General features: G+C 29.9%; 3 protein-coding genes across 8 annotated transcripts in view; 2 read left to right on the plus strand and 1 right to left on the minus strand.

Moving 5' to 3' along the window:
- Positions 1-3,552, plus strand: part of LOC145939021 (tectonic-3-like) — a 6,870-nt gene extending 3,318 nt beyond the window's left edge. Inside the window, exons 4-6 of the mRNA XM_083043031.1 lie at positions 1,092-1,254; positions 2,075-2,265; positions 2,469-3,552. Coding sequence (XP_082899157.1) covers positions 1,092-1,254; positions 2,075-2,265; positions 2,469-3,536 — 1,422 coding nt within the window. The 3' untranslated portion in view covers positions 3,537-3,552. The remainder of the gene's footprint in view (positions 1-1,091; positions 1,255-2,074; positions 2,266-2,468) is intronic.
- LOC145939022 (uncharacterized) overlaps positions 1-7,775 on the minus strand; it is a 17,970-nt gene extending 10,195 nt beyond the window's left edge. For 2 of the 4 annotated variants that reach the window (XM_083043038.1, XM_083043032.1), the window contains exon 1: positions 7,401-7,514. The gene's annotated coding sequence lies outside the window, so the exon portion shown is untranslated. Of the gene's footprint in view, positions 1-7,400; positions 7,539-7,692 lie in introns of those variants that run through there. The other 2 variants (XM_083043035.1, XM_083043036.1) reach the window with 2 other exon arrangements.
- Positions 7,776-7,843: 68 nt separating this feature from the next.
- Positions 7,844-20,568, plus strand: part of Rhogef2 (Rho guanine nucleotide exchange factor 2) — a 29,491-nt gene continuing 16,766 nt past the window's right edge. For 2 of the 3 annotated variants that reach the window (XM_083043027.1, XM_083043029.1), the window contains exons 1-14: positions 7,844-8,045; positions 10,644-10,887; positions 10,989-11,038; positions 12,190-12,247; positions 13,720-14,012; positions 14,516-14,740; positions 16,526-16,780; positions 17,359-17,643; positions 18,391-18,480; positions 18,558-18,671; positions 18,788-18,886; positions 19,183-19,275; positions 19,522-19,715; positions 19,960-20,249. In XM_083043027.1, the coding sequence (XP_082899153.1) occupies positions 10,695-10,887; positions 10,989-11,038; positions 12,190-12,247; positions 13,720-14,012; positions 14,516-14,740; positions 16,526-16,780; positions 17,359-17,643; positions 18,391-18,480; positions 18,558-18,671; positions 18,788-18,886; positions 19,183-19,275; positions 19,522-19,715; positions 19,960-20,249 (2,239 nt within the window). In that variant the 5' untranslated portion in view covers positions 7,844-8,045; positions 10,644-10,694. The remainder of the gene's footprint in view (positions 8,046-10,643; positions 10,888-10,988; positions 11,039-12,189; positions 12,248-13,719; positions 14,013-14,515; positions 14,741-16,525; positions 16,781-17,358; positions 17,644-18,390; positions 18,481-18,557; positions 18,672-18,787; positions 18,887-19,182; positions 19,276-19,521; positions 19,716-19,959; positions 20,250-20,568) is intronic. The other variant, XM_083043030.1, reaches the window with a different exon arrangement.

The following is a 20,568-nucleotide window of genomic DNA, read 5'->3' on the forward strand; positions in this document are numbered from 1 at the left end:
AAGCAGTGGTATCAACGCAGAGTACTGAAGCTTTTTAATGACAGATTCTCATGAAATTCTAAGTCGAAAAGTTCTTTACAAAAATGTGATCCAATGAATAGAATTTGAATGGTGAGGCATTGAAGTTGACGTATGGGAGAGCATGAAATTCGCGCGGTCAGGAGCGTAACGGCCAAGCTCGGCACGGGTACAACTTATAACTCGTGTATCGCGCCGATGCGTGTTTATCGTTACTCTATAATATTCTGTTATTAATAATATGGAATTAATTATTCTCAGTAATAATAATATTTATCTTTATCAATTAATAATTTTGTGTAAAAACTTGACCTACTGGTTGAATATCCTTAAACTATGGGATATGCGAGATATTGATTAGACTAACTTAACCAAATGACAAATTTAAAATAAATTAATAAATAACAAATTAATCATAATTTTATCAATTAATTAATTAATTACTCAAATAACTGAAATAATAAATAATGAGTAAATAATAAATATTGAAAAATAGAAAAAAATAAATAAATAGTTAATGAATAATTAAATAATAGTGTAATATTGAAATAAAGTTTCAGAGAAGAATAAAAAAATTTCAAATAGTTTAAGGATATCAACCAGTAGGTCAAGTACACAAAAATTATTAATTGATAAAGATAAATATTATTATTAATGAGAATAATTAATTCATATTATTAATAACAGAATATTATAGAGTAACGATAAACACGCATCGGCGCGATACACGAGTTATAAGTTGTACCCGTGCCGAGCTTGGCCGTTACGCTCCTGACCGCGCGAATTTCATGCGCTCCCATACGTCAACTTCAATGCCTCACCATTCAAATTCTATTCATTGGATCACATTTTTGTAAAGAACTTTTCGACTTAGAATTTCATGAAGAATCTGTCATTAAAAGCTTCTTCGCCAGTTCTGGGACACCCTGTATATATAAAATATATATATATATATATATATATGGTATATATATAATTGATAAAACAAAATAGCTTTTTAACATTTTCTCTCATATATTACATAGATATTAATTTTTAATTTATTGCTAATTGTTAAATATTCTTTATTTTAGATACTAAATAATGAAAAAGATTTGTGGAAAATGATACGAGAAAAATACAAATGGAAAATAATAGAGGAAGATAGTAGAGGATTGCTCAAGTACAATTTGTCTAAATATTATCAACATGGAGATATAGTGTGGAAATTACATAACAAATCTATTGAACCAATAGGTAAAAGCTAAAAATATAATAAAATGGCCTATTTATAATAATAACAAAATATAATATGAGAGAAAAGGGAGGGAGGGGAAGAGATGAAATAAAGGCTCTAACCATCTTATTTGCTATAATAATAATATGGACTTGATAAAAATAAAAAGATATACTAGTGTATTTAATTCGAAGCGTTTTGTGAGAAATTAATGTAAACTTTTTTTTTAATTATTACAAACATTTTCAGTCTATTTTCTGAACTTTGAAATTCTTTTTGAAGCCTGATGATTAACTCAATAGTGAGAATAACAGTCAATCAAAAAGTAAAAATCTGAATTCTCGATTCAGTTATTCACACATTTTAATATTTATGGGAACTTTCCAACAAGGACACAGTGTATATCATATTCTATATCTTCTTTCAATACCAGTGAACAACAAAGATAGAATGATACTCTGTGTCACACTTTTGTAACACTATATATAGAGAAGAATTAATTCAAAACTGTAAGATAAAGTAAACAAAGTTATTAACATAAAAAGTATGATTAATTTAAATTATCTTTTAAGCTGTAGCCATTTATATATGATTCAGTAATTCTCAATAATAATAAAACATATACAACAATCTCAAAATAACTGCAACTAATAATATATCTGTATATTTCTTTAGCTAAAAGTCTTAATTAAATTAAAATTAAATCTACTTGAAATTAACTAAAAACTATAATTATGTCGTTATTTTCTGCCTTTGACTGTTAAATCATGTATATAATTAAATAAAAGTAGAAATGTAAAAATTATATAACATTTATTAATGGTATATATATTATTTCAGAGCTTTTACAACCTGGATTTACTGGAATATGTTCGTTTAAAAAGACTTTAAGATATTTGGAAAATTGGAAAAGCGCATGCATACAAAATGATTTGACAAATATGAATCGTTATTTGTTCACCACGACATTCAGTAACTTTACAGTTATAAATTCCCTACCATCATTTAACGGCACATTTATTCACAAACAGGTATAGTTATACATATAATAACAATAGTATAATTTCAGAGCAATTTTTGACAAAATCAATGATAATAATAAAGTATCATATATAGTCGATATTTTTTTCTTTCTTATTTTTCCCTAATTTGACTTTTTTGCACTAATATATATATATTTTCACTATTTCATACATTTACTAAAATTAATTTCATAAATTATGTTTTTTTTTAGGCATGTCAAAGTAATATTTGTTTGTCAGTGAGGACTCATCATTATTGTCTAAACTCGTTTTCTGCATGCGATAGAACCAAGATAGGATCAAGCTTTTGCATGAACTCCACCTGTATCAATATTGTAAAGGGTTTGAAATATATAATCGCTCACAATGGTTCCGCTGGTATCAGCAACATTGATGCATATTTTGATATAGGCGATACTTCTCATGCTTTTTATCAATATTTTGAGGTCCAATACAATTGGATAGATGCGAATAAAACAAAAATTTTTACTCGTAGTGGAAATCCTGGTTACATAATGGGCAAGCCAATTATATTTGGCATTTCTCATGCTAATAAAACCAACGAGATTTTCTTCAACAGAACTGATGGATTTCTCACATTACCCTTGGCTGGAAAAAATGGAGAATGCGAGCAAATCAACAGGCATATCATTGCATTTGGTGAAGATGTTAAATTAAGATGCTCTGCCAGATTGTTAATGAAAAACTTTACCACATTATCTTGCACGGAACTACAAAATCTGACTATGCGTCTCCTGATGAAGGATTCTTTGCTAAATGCGAGTCGACATTACAACGCTTATGTTTCCAAATTGGGTAATGTCTCCAAAAAAGATACAACCGATTGGTTGCGAATCGCGTTCGACAGGACACCACAAAGTGTCGTCACTGCTCATACACTCGGGAAACGAATCCTATGTTCAGGATTATTTACATCTATGCACTTGGATATTCTTTATTCGAAAATGCCGAAACCGAAAACTTTAGTGAATTACAAAATATTGGGCATTGGCGTTACGTTCGGCAAGGAAGAAGATATTAGTTGGTCAAAATGCGCACCAAAAAATTGCACAGATATTCTTCATATTGACATTATTTCCCATGTCAATTTTTATGATGTTTCAAAGCCATCCAGATATCATTTTGTTGGTGGACCTAATTTGGACATCACGTTACCTTACGATTTTTTTTATCCTTTTCTGAATGGCTCGAAAAAAATAGAAATGTTGAATATATTTGTCCTTTTAATTACGTACGTAACTTTACATGCAAATATTTAATATATATATGTATATGTGTGTGTATATAAATAAATTATTTTTCAATTCTTCAATTATTACAATCAATTACAATTTTTGTTTTTTCTACTTTTATTTAGCTTTTGATTACATATATGTCAAAGAATTTTATATCTCGCTCTTTCTATATACGCATTAATTACGGATTTATTCTCTGATTTATTTTCTGAGAGTAAAGTGAGACAAAAGTATGTTTTTTATTTCAATAAAGAACAAATCCATGAATCGGTTCTTATATTTAAAACTATGGGTGTTTACAACTAATCGGATCTCTGATCGGACCGAGCAGTGGTATTCAATCGGTTCATGTCAAAAAATCCCCTAGACTAATCGGATCATGTTTGCGCTGTCTTAGCAATAATCGGATTAAGGGCCTGAGCAGAATAGCTGACTTATAAGATTTGAGACAATGTTTTTGTTTTAAATCTTTGTCTTAAGTAACGCACAATACTGTCTTTTGTCTCAAATCTTGTAAGTCAGCTATTCTGCTCAGGCTCTAAGAGCTAGCACAAGTAATAGGTGCGTACCTTATTATTATTTTAAACTATTATTCTAAATATTAATAAGTTTTTAAATATTAAACAGTTTTATTTTCTCTAAAATATTTATTAATAAAAGAAGTATGTATACTGATAGAAAATACATTTTACTGATAGAATTATGGAAAAAAACGAATAATTGTTTATAACTCACTGTATTAATTAAATGTTAATCAATAATTATATAAAAAAATGAATGAAAAATTATTTTATTAATTATATGTTAATTAATAATTATTTATATTTTATTTGTATATTCTATTTATTTATTTATCATATATTCTTTTCTCATATATTTATCATATATTCTATCATATATTATTTAAATTATTACTGAATAAACATAGGAAATATATAAGGATGGATATCCCTTTTTGTGGAATGTTTTTATTAATAACGATGAAGGTGATGATTGGCAAATAGATCATGTCAGAGAACGACATTTAAGAATCAATAACTATTTTGAAAATATTGTTTTTTTATATTCTGTCACAGGTAATGATAACTTTATATTATTTACTATATATGAATTTTATGAAATAAAATTATTTTATTTAATAAAATTGTAATATTGAATATATGATGAGTGTGTAAGAATCATTTCAAAAATAAATTCAGTACTTAAAATTTGGAAAATTAGGATGAATAAAATGTCGTTCTCTGACATGGATCTATTTGCCAATCATCACCTTCATCGTTATTAATAAAAACATTCCACAAAAAAGGAATATCCATCCTTATATATTTCCTATATATTCAGTAATAATTTAAATAATATATGATAGAATATAAATAAATATAGAATATATAAATAAAATATAAATAATTATTAATTAACATATATAATTAATAAAATAATTATTCATTCATTTTTTTATATAATTATTGATTAACATTTAATTTAATACAGTGAGTTATAAACAATTATTCGTTTCTTTCCATAATTCTATCAGTAAAATGTATTTTCTATCAGTATACATACTTCTCTTATTAATAAATATTTTAGAGAAAATAAAACTGTTATTAAAATTTAGAATAGTAATTTAAAATAGTAATGAGGTACGTACCTATGACTTGTGCTAGCTCTTAATCCGATTATTGCTGAGACAGCGCAAACATGATCCGATTAGTCTAGGGGATTTTTTGACATGAACCGATTGAGTACCACTGCTCGGTCCGATCAGAGATCCGATTAGTTGTCGTAAACACCCTTAAGATGTGATTAACCGCAATCACATGCCGGTATTCATAGTCGGTTCTTATATTTAAAGGGCTATCTACAATGGCAGTAAGCAGTATAGAGTATATTAGTGATCCTCCAGGGAGTGATCGGAATAATCGTCGCCATTTGTTTCAAAAGCGGAAGTGGTATAATATGTTCAGCGGCAAAACTCAAACGTGTTTCAATGCAAATGTGTATATTTTATCTAATTTAGGCCCTGCGCACAATAAAGAAATGTTAGGAATAAATATTAAATATTAGAAATAGGAGTTATTTTAAAATAATACAATTGGAAAGACTGATATACAAATATAAATTCGCGTATATAAAAAGCTCTTATTAGTTAACTAAGGCTAATGAGAGCTCTTTATATCCGAATTTGTATCTGTATATCAGTCTTTTCGATTTTATCACTTTAAAATAATTACTTACTATTCCTAATATTTAATATTTATTCCTAACATTTTCTCTATTGTGCGCAGGGCCTTATTCTTATAAAAATAAAATATTAAAAAATTATTTACAAACTTATTACAAATATTATCAAAAATATGTTATTAAATATTTTACTTTAATATTTTATATTTTATTTTGTGAGTTTACAAAAACATTTCTTTTATTAATTTAAAACTTTTTAAAAGCAGTCTTTGGTTAGACTATAATAAAAAAGATGTAATAAAAAATATGTTATTTCATAATATTATTACATAAAATTGTAATATCAGAAGTTTATTTCAGTTAGGAATAATACAAAAGAAAAAATAAAAAGATAGTTTGTAAAGAGTAAGTTAAAGAATAAAGAAAATTTGTTAAGATTAAAATTTCCTTTATTGAGATTACATAAAGTTGTATAGCCTCAAAAATATTAAAAATAAAAATAAATATTAACTATTAAATATTAAATATTATTATGACTTTAACTAGCTTATATATTATTCTTTTATATTTTCTCAATAAAGTATTAAGCTTCTTCAAATTCTTAAGGTGCCTTTCATGCTGACGCTCGACGCTCATTTTTAGCGTCAAAAGACGTCACGTGACCAAAATTGACGAATTGGTATCTTTATTTTTGATCACGTGACGTCTTTTGACGCTAAAAATGAGTGTCGAGCGTCAGCATGAAAAGGCACCTTTATTTTAATAATTACTTACCAATTTGTACAATTTATAATAAAATCAAATATAATTTCTGTTAAAAGTATAACTTCTTCATGTTTTACACTCTCACTCTATCCTCTATCTCTCTTACTCGTTTGCTCTTTCTCTCTCTGTTTTCGGTTTTGAAACAAATGGCCGCCGACCAATAGAAAACGATACCGCTTATTCCGATTACTCCCTGGAGGATCACTAGTATAGAGCTTTGACTATATAAATATGGACTGCCAGTTACCCCCACTTTTCCTATATGGACAATGCTAAAGCCCCTTGCACAATGCTAAGCGATAGCGATAGGAATAGCGATAACGATAGAAAAATATCTATTCTCTGTTCTTATTGGTGGAATAAAAAATATTTACCAATAGGAACAGAGGTTAGATATTATTCTATCGCTATCGCTATTCCTATCGCTATCGCTTAGCATTGTGCAAGGGGCTTTACCGATACATTCCCTCCTGTATTTCTTTAAGGTCTTAAGGTTGTAATTGTTAAACTTAATTTCTTAAGGCTTTAGGGCTTACTACATCTATTGTAGACCCGGCCTTAAGGCTGGTTTATCAAAGGTTGAACGCAGTCTGTGAATTTACCATAATAGCTGTATGCTATGTAGTGACATCTATGCATCGCTTAAGGTGCCTTTTCATGCTGATGCTCGACGCTCATTTTTAGCGTCAGAAGAATCACGTGACCAAAAATAAAGATACCAATTCGTCAATTTTGGTCACGTGACGTCTTTTGACGCTAAAAATGAGCGTCGAGCGTCAGCATGAAAAGGCACCTTTATACTTGTAAGATGGCTGTCACTTGTTAGTAGCGTATTCTTTGAATTTGATGTGTATCTTGCAAAAAGGTCGCTCTGCGTACATTCGCGTAACAGTGCCGTGTGCCGCATGTTTTCGCGATTCGTGCTCGGAAATTTAAACTCGCCTTAGAATACTTTGCGCTTAAACATCCTGCGGTTGGGATGCTGTGCGTGAAAGGCGGAACAGTTGCCCGTCAACAGCCATGTTCATCGAGTGTCCTTTTGTTGTGACAATGTGATACAATATTTACGCCCTATCTTTGGCTGAAGCAATCTAGCGTGTACATCAACGCAGCCTGGTTAACATAAACAATTCTTTCGTTCCATTACGTCTTATCTCATCTCGTGTGGTGTCGCGTCGTTTCGTTTCGTCTTTTTTCGTTCCGTTTCGTCTCGCTTCGTCTCGCCTCTCCTTACCTCACTCGCCTCACCTTTCCTCGCCTCGCCTCACCTCACCTCACCTCACCACACCACACCTCACCTCACTCGTCACACCTCACCCGCCTCGTCTAGCCCTGCCTCGCCGCGCCTCGCCTCGCCCCGCCTCGCCTCGCCTCGCCTCGCCTCATCTCGCCGCGCCTCATCTCGTTTCATCTCGTTTCGTCTCGTTTCGTTTCGTCTCATCTCGTCTCATCTCGTCTCATCTCATCTCATCTCATCTCATCTCGTCTCGTCTCGTCTCGTCTCGTCTCGTCTCGTCTCGTCTCGTCCTGTTGAACTTCTTATTAATAACGTTTACTTGCTGCCATCAAGTATAGATTAAATGAAAGGTAATTGCACTACGTCATACATTTTTACTTTGTAATCAATTTTTATCATTTACATGTTTTTTCAATAGTTGACAGCATCTTGTATATCTTGTTGACCTTGCTTACCTCTTATTACTGATTTTTAAATTGTATCATTTTTAAGGACCCGTTTGCGAGATGTTTCAATTTCAAGAGCTTTAAATCGTTTTTATTCTTTTCTTAATTCTTCTTGTTCTTCAATATACTTAATACAAGATGAGATATTTCTAAATATTTAATATTGCTATCTTGGATATTTAGATATAGATACTTGAGTATCTAAATATAAAAATTCCTAGATTAATATTTGTTTTTCTTAAGAATTTTTTTTTATTTATGAGAGTTTTTATACATATTTACTTGTTTTAAAGGAAAAAATGACACATGTTATTTGAATGTGACATATTTATAATCTTTTTCAAATATATCAGTCTGATATAATCTCTATTACAAGAATATTTGTATATAGAATAAAATTATTTCTGTATCGCAACTCATCATTTTGTATGTTTAGGTTATTTATTTACTATATTATATTCTCATTATTATAACTTTAGAAAATTATATTACACATAATATTATGTGCAAAATAATAACATTATTCTTGTACAAGCAAAAATATATATTTTTGTGTTAATTTTTGATACTCCTAGATATTCCTATTTAAATTCCTAGTAAAATAAAAGTTTTTGTAATAAATGAGTCAAATCTAATTTTAGTATGTATATCGCGTATGTATATATATACGCACATAACGATTATAAAAATATTGGGATAAATGTCATGGATACAAACAAAATGTGTCATTTGCCTGATACTTGAATAAGCATCTTGTTAACTGTCCTCATTGAAACATTTTTGCCACAAAATTATAGGGAGACTATCAGTTTATCATTTGTACTCTTTTTGAAACAAGTGTAAAAATAATGTTACAGTTTATTTTGCAGTAAATTATTTTGAGTAAAAATTGTTGTACGAGTACAAGTGGTACAAATACATACATGCACACAAAACTATTCCTAAATAATTATGTATACATCTATATAATCAATAATTGATTAACATTATACTAAATTTAGAGGCTTAATATAAAATGATATTTTTGAAAAAACAAAACAAAAAGATTCAAATCCAAACAAAATTATTTATTGCATCGCAATATATCCCAAAAAATATAAATTTAATTCTATTATAAGTTTGATGTAGACAAAACAGTACATTGAACGCATTAAATATTTTATATATTCTTACTGCTATATAATAAACTGCTATAGTAAATACATATACATATTTTGAAGTGATTGTCCATCTATAAATGTTTTGACATTGTATACATATGCATTGCTACTTTAAATGTAGAGATCAAAGAAGTTAAAATTAGAAATCTTGGAGATTGCACAACAAAATATCTATATTAATGTCAAATTTGCTTTATATAGATTATATTGTAAAAAATATATCTATTTTTGAAAAGAAGAAAGGAAGAAAGAGAGAGAGAGAGAGAGAGAGAGAGGGAAAGTAACGTAGGCTGGTACAAGTTCACGAATTAAGTATTTGTGCTGTATAATATTGAGATACATAGTACTATAATATACACAGTATTATGTTCTTTGCAGTAAAATTAATTATGATTTTTATTCAGATACTTTTTAGATTGGAAATTAATTGTTGCTTAATCTTTAATTGTCGATCTTTAACCGAATGATATGACTAAAGATTGAAGCTTCAAGGATAGAGGGGAAAGGAGGAAACTAAATTGGGACAGTATGAGAAGTGTATTTTAAATATTGTATGGTACAATACTTGTGCCTATGGTTTTTGTGGCTTTGACAGTTAGACTTAAAAAAATATATATATTTCCATCTTTTATTTCAATTCTATTTTGATTTCAAATTTTTAGCTTCGACTTTTCAAAGATAATTTATATTAATTTATTTTATTATCTATTTATTTATTACGTCTTACTGTGCTCTTGCTGTCGTATTCAATATTAATGTCATTTTGGATAAATAAAATTAATTATTAATTATTTGTTTGAAAATATTGTGTATTATATAGACTACGATAGAGAATAATATATTTTACCATGTACTTTTAAAATGTTTGACATATGTATTTTTATTCGGCCCCCCATTTTTCGTAATTAATAAAATTAATCGATCAATTTACTATTAGAAATTAACTCTTTAGAGCCAATTAGAAACTGTTAACAAAGTTTTAATTTATCTAGCAACACCTGTATGTTGTTAATGTAAATAAAATAATTTTTGTTCAATGCATGTGGAGATAGAAATAAATTAGGAATTACTTAATTAGAAAATTAATTGTAGGCAATTATACACTAGTGAATTAATCGCCCATTAACTGAATCTCTTTTTCACATGGCAAATAATAAAAACTGATAATTGTTTTTTATCTACATCAAAATATCTCACATAAATAATCGTTTTTAATAAGTGTTCTTTAAAAAAGAATCTATGAGAGAGAGAGAGAGAGAGAGAGAGAGAGAGAGAGAGAGAGAGAGAGAGAGAGAGAGAGAGAGAGAGAAAAAGTTTGTATATATTGTGAAAATGACGACAGGTCGGTAGCAACTAGCGACAGAGGCGAGGCGGGGTGGAGCTCGAAAGAGGGATGAATGGAACGGCAGCGTTGCGGCGCAGCGTCGGTGTCGGCGTCGGCGTCGGGGCTGGTCAGGCAGGCGCCATCGGTAGTGGAGCCATTGAACCAGCACCTATCGCCACTCTTGTCATATACAAGGACGATGCTGGATTTGGAATGAAAGTTTCTGGCGACAATCCAGTCTACGTTCAGTCTGTAAAGGAAGGTTCGCATCAAAACTCCATTAATTTGCATTAACATTTACATCTTAACACACACACACACACACTTGGAGATTGTTGCAACTATACGATATAATTTTTGCAGGGGGCGCAGCAGCAAGAGCCGGTCTTCATGCGGGTGATAAGATAATAAAGGTAAATAAAAATGAATTATTAAAATTTAATAGAAAGGAATAGCACAAAGATATCTTTAATTACTAGATTGATTATTTTTTCTTTTATGTGTTATTTATTTTAATCATCTTATAGCTGTGTACAATTTTATATTTAACTTTTGGAAAAATTTTATTTTATACATTGAAAGTTTGAAACACTTAATGTAATAATTGCATGTAGGTTGTTTTCATCTTGTGCTTGTGTCGTTTCTTGCATTACATCGTTACAGCCAATAGCATATTTGTAGATGTATATGTATTGTGAATCCTTCCAAATTTATATCCAAGTTTTTACATGGTAAGATTCTTTGGTTAATTTAGATTTTATTTCCTTGATAGAAATACAAAACATTGAGTTTTTGAGCTATTAGTAATAAAAAATAAAATAGCGATTAAAGTTTTAGATACGTCCATGCGTAATAAATCTATATTCACTAAATTTTCAGAATTTTATCGAAAATCTTTTGTTATAATACATAGTTGTTGAAACTTTGTAAGCGCACGCGCACATGCACTTGTGTGTGTATTATATATATGAGAATATGATAATCCATATCGTCAGATCATAAGCAAATTTCAGTAATATTTTAGTATTGTCAGTTTTTAACTTGTACAGTGATCTACAGATATGTTAAGTGATTCTTAGAATCATTAAGTGTTTTAATTTTGCAGATAGAATATAATATGCTTTGAGCGATATTTCAGTATTTCTTGCAACAGATTTTAAGGTTTTTTTTAGAGTTTATACTATACACAAACTATTGAAAAATGACCATTATTGTTATTATTTTGCAAAAATGGCATAATGTATATGAATTTACATTGATTATGCACATGACACAATTATATTTTTATTCTAAGATTATAGGGTCAATGTGTAAATGTAAAATGGTCTTAGAACAGCGCAAAAAGAAGAGGTGATGGAATACATAAAGAATATAAAAGTTTGATTACTAATTATTTCATGTGCATATAGAATTCTATTAATATTAAATTGCTTGAAATATAACTCTTTGAGAGAATTTTAGAATTAAAGAAATTTTTTAAAAATATATAATCTTTTATTGTTCAAATAAATTGTTACATATGATGTGATAAGTAGTTTTTTTTTTTTCTTTATTTTTATTAAAGGTGAATGGAGTCAACGTGATGCAGTCTACACATACGGATGTGGTTCACCTCATAAAATGTAAGTATCCTTTGTTTATTCTTAATTTTTACTTTATTAGATTGAGGAATTGATGCTGCAAGGTATGGTATTATTTGTTTTTCACTTTTACTTTCTATTTCTTATTAAAGTTTACGTTAATGTTATTATGATGTATGAGGATGTATTTAGAATGAACTGTATTTTAGAAGAAAATGTTTGTATTTTAATATTTATAATTCTATATTCTTATGTATAGTTTTATATTTACTATATTAGATCTTGTATATATTATTATTATTGGATATCTTAATGTAATTTGTAAATGTTATTATTTTATGATTTTTTCCCCTTGTTTTACGAATAATGTGGACAAAAATTCTGTGGTAAATATCTTGTTTTATCAAAATTTTCTTTATAAAAAGAATTATTGATGATGGTTTTACATAATCTCGTACACAGAAAACACATGAAATTCAAAGTGCAAGAATAATTTATAATGATGTAAGCATACAAGTTTATAGCAGTGACCGTCGTCAGTCGTCTATTTCATCTCGATCGCATACAGCTGTGACGCATACACGAGCTTTTAACATCACGTTTATGTTTGTTCTACAGACATATCTTAGAAATCGTAATACCGCGCACGGCATTATTCGTGGCTTCATTTTTTTTTCAATTGTTGACAATTGACATTTAAGATGTGTGTCTGGTAATTGTAAACGTTACAATAGTACGAATACTTTTATATAAATGTGTGTACGTACAATATATGTACGCGTCGTGTGTGTGTGTATGTGTGTGTTGTAAATTTTATCTTTCTTTAAAAATTTGTAAATTTCCAAGTTTTATTTTTAAACGGCTATACTAGTAGTATCGGGAATAATTTAATATAGGATCAAATTTTAATAATTTTTATATTTTAAAATTTTAATTATACATTATTTAGAAATATATTTATTAGAAAATTTAAATAAAATGTAAGGGAGAAAAAAAGAGTAATAAATAAATAGTTAAACCTAATATAATTATAACGACTCTATAAATTTAAAAAATAAAAATCTCGGAATTTTATTTTTTAAATTCTATTTAGGAGTATCGAATTAGCATTTGCACATATATCTTTTTTAGATCCACGTTTACACAAAGAAAAAACATTGTCGCAGTGTGCTTTGTTCAATATACAAATAAGAATAATCGCATTCTGATAGAAATGAACACTTTGTAATATAACATTATTTGCTTTATATAAAACTATTCCTAATAAGATATGTTGCTATACGAACAGAAACGGAGATGTGTATACGCGTGTGCGATATTAATGGTGAATGGCAAAAAGGTAAAAGAGGCGATAAAAATTTAAAGAAAGAAAGAAAGAAAAGAATGTGAAAAGTGAAAAGGAGGGATGAATGTGGTGAGATTGTAAGACGTTGTTTAAAAATTAAATTTACTTTTATCATTTACATATTTTATACGACGATACACCATGCCATGAGAGAGGATTTTTGTTGCAGCATCGACGCAAGTGGTACTAACGGTGCAGCAGAAGCCAGTACCAGTGCCAGTGCCAGCGAGCAGTGGCAGCGCAGTGGCAGCGACGACGGGGACGGCGACAGCGACGATAGCTTCCGGTTTGCAAGTCGGAGTAGCCGGTGCCGTGAGTCAACAGCATCAACGTCCAGTCAGTTTGTCGGCGGCCGGAAATATGTCACCCTCGCAAACGACCATTTCTCTTCACAGAGCAGCCACCGCACCGGCGGCCGGTGCTTCGTGTAATGCTCGAATCACGGCTCCGCAACCGGTCGATGTAAGTACGAAGAACAAAACGTTCAACGCCTTCAGCTTCTTCGACTATAAACGAAAGAAGTGCATTGCTGAACTTACTGCTGAAACTAACTAATTACTAACTAATTATGAAACTAACAACAAGCAATAATCTCTTAAAGTATATTTGTCAATTTGGCTGGAAAATGTAAAACAAAACACATCTTAAACGATAATAAAGAAAGACGCAAAGACATTGTTACGCATGTTACGCAACACATTTTAGAGCCTTATTGTTAGTAACAAAAAAGTAAATATACAAGTGCAAAATATTTTTAAAAATGACATTTTAATAAGCAAAAAGTATGCGATTCAAAGTGCGAGTGAATAACAGGACGGATTATCTACAAGGTGTATAAATTAATGTCAGTAATTTTCTAAATCATTTCAAAATTCAAAGAAAACTGTAAATAAAAAGATAATTTTCTAAATGTTTATACATTACTATTGTTTTAAATATTATCCTTATTTTTTATCGCTTTGCAGCTTGAGAAGAAGCGACAATTGGAAACGCAAAGAGTTCACACATTCCAGCTTATGTTGGAGAAAGAACAAAGTTACGTAGATAAGTTACGAAGCGAGTTGGCGAAGGCTGGCACCGGTAGTGGAAACGTCAACGTCGCGACTGTGCAGACGGAGCTAGCGGGTGCCGAAAGAAGAGTACGCACCTTGCAGGAACAGCTCGCAGCGATTAGCACGACTAATGAACAGGTCTGCACATTTATTTCGCATATTTTTTCTCTATACGTTCCCTTGTACGTTCAATTTCTTCGATATTAAACTATTTACGTGCACCTTTATTGGAGAAAAGATTTCGACATTAACCTATTTATAGTAAGCAAATTGTTGGCGGTATATCGATAATTGTCAGCAGTATTAAATTGCTCGCGTTCTACCGGCAGAGGCTGTTTATCACTAATTTGCGTTAAACTTGTGTTGCAAATATGTCAAAATCTGCTTGATTTTTGCCGTCGTACTTTGTGTTTCACTTTGAAACATTTCTGCCGGTATTCTGCCAGCATCGCATATACTCCAAATCCTATCGAATTTGTAGCCTTCCTGCCAACAAAATTTGTAGCGTACACTTTGTAAAATCTGTTCTCGACAGATTTGGCTATCTGGGTATCTAATGCATCTAAGAATTTAAAAATACAGGTTGTAATTAAATGAAACGGCATTAGCTTGTATTATTAAAGAAAAAATTAATTTTAAATTAAAAAATTCCAGTAAACATATATCTGGAAACATGTGCTTGTTGTTAAAAAAAATTGCTAATATACGATGTAATATGTATCTGTTGTTATTGCAAAAAAATTTTATAGATGCATTTATCGACTGTTATTATATTAAAGATAAATATTTTGATCAGGTTATACAAGAAATAACAGAATTAAAGAAATATGATATATAGCATCTTGTAACACATATAATAATGTGTCTAAAAATGTATTTTCATAAAATATTATTGGCCACATTCAGCAGACTCAACAGTTGGACAATTTTCCGATGTCATTCGATGCTGATTGGCTGGATCTGAAAGTAGAAACCAATCACGTTCGATTGCTACTTAGCGGTTGAGTCTGCTGAATGCGGCCATTGCTAACAAGTCTCAAACTCTCTTTATGAGCGCAATGTTATTTTTTATATAATTGATAAAAATTTGTTATATCGTTAGGAGCAATAATGTTTCGACTAAGCATTTTTTGAATTATATGTTTAATAGGATCTAATCTTTTTACTAAGAATTGAATTTTCTATTCAATCCCAAGCTAGTGTTTTTTCATTCGTTCCTGTATATATTGTTAAATAAGGTTCTAAAAAATGCCTGATAAATCTGACATTTAATCTTATTAGTGGCAAATGGATGTATACAGAGTGGTCTGTTATAGAATACAACTGGAAAATGAAGTAATTCTGAATAAAAGCACTTTTTTTTTTTTTTTTTTTTTTTTTACAAAACTATTTTTAAAAATTTTGGAAAAAAAATATCTTTTCTTTACGTTTATGTCGCATCACTATGCGAAAACGATAGGTCGATGAATTTGCTTTAACGAATGGAATAGCTCTGTTCCAAGAATATGAATAAAAATATAATAAAAGAAAAGTAAAAATAATATTTTCAATTTGGTAATATTAATAATTTTAATTGTTCTCTATTATTATTTATATTTTTTTATGTACATATACATATATAAGATTTTTAATATTTTTATATATTTTGATAAGCGTTATATTGAAATGCATTAGACAGATGCATATTACAAGATGAAAATTATTTTGGAAACAAAACGTATGAAAAAAAAATTTACTTTACACTTTAAAAATTTTTTTACAATTGTCTTTTTCCCAGTTGCGCTATGATCCAGCGACAACAGATCAACCTGTATATCGATCTAGCGTGAATGCACCGAAGCTTTCGCCCACTTTTGCTAACCTATTATTGTGTCTTACAGCTTTGCCTTTTCGGTAACAACAATCTTTTGTTGTGTCTTACAGCTTTGCTCGTTGGTAACAAACACTTCGTGCTCCTCGGGCTATTATCCACTCTCAAATAAGAGTGAGGGTGGCGCAGACGTGCCACCCCCGCTGCCGTCGCGTAAATCCTTATCCATGCAAAGTCTCTCTCCACCGCCTTTGCCTCCCAGACCTCCACCCGTCACAAATATGCAAAATACAGCCCAGCCGGAGCTGGACCGACATCTGTTGACTCATTTAACGTTCTCAACCGTCAGTCACAGTATTCCTAACTCTGTAAGTAGCCTAATCATCCGATACCATTACATTAATATCCATTGTTTTATATTTGTTTTGTGCTCGCGCTGATAAATGTATATACATACAAGAGTAAAGTTACAAGGAAATCAGGGAATCTAAGAGTTTGAAATTTAAAATGTTTGTTGATTCGCTCTTTCTCTCTCAGGATATCAAGATTCAAGATTAACTTACACCCTAGTAGTACCACAATTGTTTATAATTAATCAAATATAATTTTTTGTCTTTTTTACAATCTGATTTTGCACTTTAAAACAGTATAAATAAATTCTAGTAATTCAGTATATGAAAAACTTTTAAATTTTATGCATAAAAATATAAATTGGAGAGTTTAATAAATATTCTGTAGAAAAAAACACATACTTGATATATACATGTAATGAAATGTAATTTATATAAATATATTTTATAATATACAAAATACAATAATTTCCATACAACACTGTTTCTCTATAATGACTGTTTTTTGAATTAAGTAGTTAAACATATATTTTACACACACACGCATGTATACATTACATATATTAATAATTATTCATAATGCAATTATTTTTCAGTTTTCCCAGGATGCCAATTTGAGCGCTTCAAACGCGCTCACTAAACACCAGCGAACAAAATCGAGTCCAGAACAATTAGGAACTACAGCAATATCTCCGTCAGAGGCTAGTAGACGCCTGATCGCATCTGAATCAATGAATGATCTGTCACCTCCAAGACACCTCAGACACAGTGATATCGATGTCAATGAATTACCGCCGGGTATTACACCACCGGGGACACCGCCGCCGCCATATCCAGCCCCCATTTTAGGACAAGATATCTTTTCGTCTACACCAAATGATGTAAATATTTTATTAATTTTAATCTGTTTCCTTATATTATATTGTACATCGCTTGATTTCCATATTGAGGCTTCTGATTCCTTGTTGCAATCATATTATATATGAATTATGTGTTAAATGAAAAGAGAAATTATAAAAATTAATATATTAATATATAAAAAATAATAAATTTTTTCCTTGAACTGTCAAAATTTTATTAATTTTTGCACTCTTATGTGTCCAATATAGGAGTCAGAAACCTTAAACATATATATTATTTATGAGTTTAATACACGTTATATACGTGTGTTGTAATTGATATTTTTTCACAAGCATACGGTGAACTTGGAAATTTTCAATAACAAGATATTTTTCGATTTTAACTTTCAAGATCGATTTGTTCTACATTCTACATTTTCAGTTTATTTTTTATGACTTTGTTCTATTGATTGTATTATTAATATAATAGACAAATATACAGGGTGTTTCATTTTAAGTAATACCATCAATTATTTAAAAAATAAAACGTTTTTGGGAAAAATGTTCCATATAATAATTATAGGGTTTCGAGAGAGGAATATAATATCGTGACCTAAAATTGCTTCTGAGTGGCGTTTTTCAAAATCATATATATATACATATACATATATAAAATAGAGTTTGTAATCTATATATATGATAATATAAAATAATTTTATAATTATTAAGTAAATATTCACCACTGTTTTTTTATGTATTTCATGATAATAACATCTTTCTTTGTAATAGACACTTGCAACTGATATCATTCCTGGATTGCCAGCGTTCCAACAGCCTATTATGTCAATGGAAGAAGATGACGTCAGTGATCAAGAAATTGTTAGTTATCATCTAAAAATTCGTGTGTATGAAATGCTTTCCAAGATCTTTAAACGTTGATTTTCCAATACTTTCAGGGTCAATTAGAAGATCATGGACCGTTCCAATCTTTATCCAAGCTGTGGGGACATCATGCACATCTTGCTGTATTTATTAATTACGTTTTATCTAATAGCGATCCTTCTAGCCTGGTATGTATAATTGTCGCTGAACGTTTAGTATTTTTATCCAAAAATATAAAACACAATTGTATATAAAATTGTATATAAAAATGTAAATTATAAAATACACTGATATATTTTTACAGTTATTCTATTTAATAACGGATTTATACAAGGAGGGAAATGCCAAAGAAATGAGAAAATGGGCATACGAGATTCATTCTAGTTTTTTAGTACCTGGTGCGGTAAGTCTTTCACTCAATAGATGATGATATAAAAAAGAATTTTGGAATTATTATTTTGTAATTTTTTTTCTTATGCACACATTTTTTACTTTACATTCTTTAATAGCCTTTTGCAATTTATAATTATATTTTTTTTTGTATTATCTTTTAATTACCTCTTGTATAAAACAACTTTACAATCTAAGTGCGTACTTTATCTTATTTAACAAAATTTAAATTCAATTCGTATTATTTTTTATATTTGCACTTACATAAAGGTTGATTGTTATGATATACAGTACTCTCTTTTTGTTCAGCCATTACGTCTGCACAATGTAGATGAAAATGTTGCCAATGAAATAGACGATGTTCTCTTGAAGGAATCTGATAAAGAAGAAATTCTTAGAAAGGTATGTCAAAGTTTTGAGTAAACTAATTTTCTATATGTTGTGTATAAGATACTCGAAAATTTTAATTTCACAATTTATTTGTCTAGAAACATTTATGAAAATTTAATTAAATAATTAAACTTTCCCTACGACTCTTTTTATTTTACATAGTAAAGTATTCAAACTCAAAGTTTTAATAATGTTGTACTCCTGAATTTAACAAGCGCAATAGATCTTTTGACAAAATCTTAATATTTTTCCATGCAGATATTTTGGAAAGCACGAAATAGAGCAAAGGAAGAATTGAACGAACAACTGACACATTTCCAGCAAAAAAGAACCGCAGGATTGGCCACGATCTTTGGCCCGACTGATATTTCGCTTGATGAGAGCATATCCGACAAAACGCGTGAAACAAAAATTATTGAGACATATCTGCTGCCAAAGATGGAACCTTATTTGTAAGATTGTTTTCTTTTATCTCTTCCATCTTCTATTTAAAAAGAATTATATCTAAGAATGTTTCTCTTTTTAGATTTATTCTTTATAATTGCTCAATGAGTAATAAGCTAATAATGTATGCTAATTGTATATTTAAGAGATATACAACTGACATACAACTGATGTTGATAAAAGACATACAACATACATTATTGCACAATCGGACAATAATATATAATGTGAAAAAATTATACAAAATTTCAGAGAGGATATAGAAAAGGAACATGTGGATTTGCGGCTATTCACGACGGCAGCTGGTTTAGCTACAATATTAATAAAGATATTTCAATTGCGACCGGTATGGGCCGATAGAGTGCCTACTTTCGTCGCGAAAGACAAATCCAACATCAAAGCGCGACTGCTCACTGGAAAAACACGTAAAATGACGATTAGAGGACATCATTTTGTGGCGCATCAATACTTCACAATAACTTACTGCAATCATTGTCAACTTATCATTGGTGGTATTGGTCCTCAAGGATATTTGTGTAGTGGTACGTAAGATGTACACGCACCGGCAGAAATGGTGTCCGGCGTTAGATGTGTGCGAATACGTGTATGACTTTCGGCTGTCATACACGTATTCGCACACATCTAACGCCGGACACCATTTCTGCCGGTGCGTGTACATATAATGGTCCATTCATAAGACTCCTTTTAGAATAATAAAAATAGCTTTCTCTCTTGATTGATTACTTGTAAAAAATATTTTTTACAAATAATCAATCTTTGTGTTCTAGTTATTGTTATAATTATACAAAAAAGAAATATAATCGCGTTATTGATATTTATTTACATCACGAATTATTCATT

Source organism: Prenolepis imparis, unplaced genomic scaffold (assembly GCF_030444845.1).
Source record: "Prenolepis imparis isolate NDT839.2.m4 unplaced genomic scaffold, iyPreImpa1.0 SCAF_7, whole genome shotgun sequence".
NCBI lineage: Eukaryota > Metazoa > Arthropoda > Insecta > Hymenoptera > Formicidae > Prenolepis > Prenolepis imparis.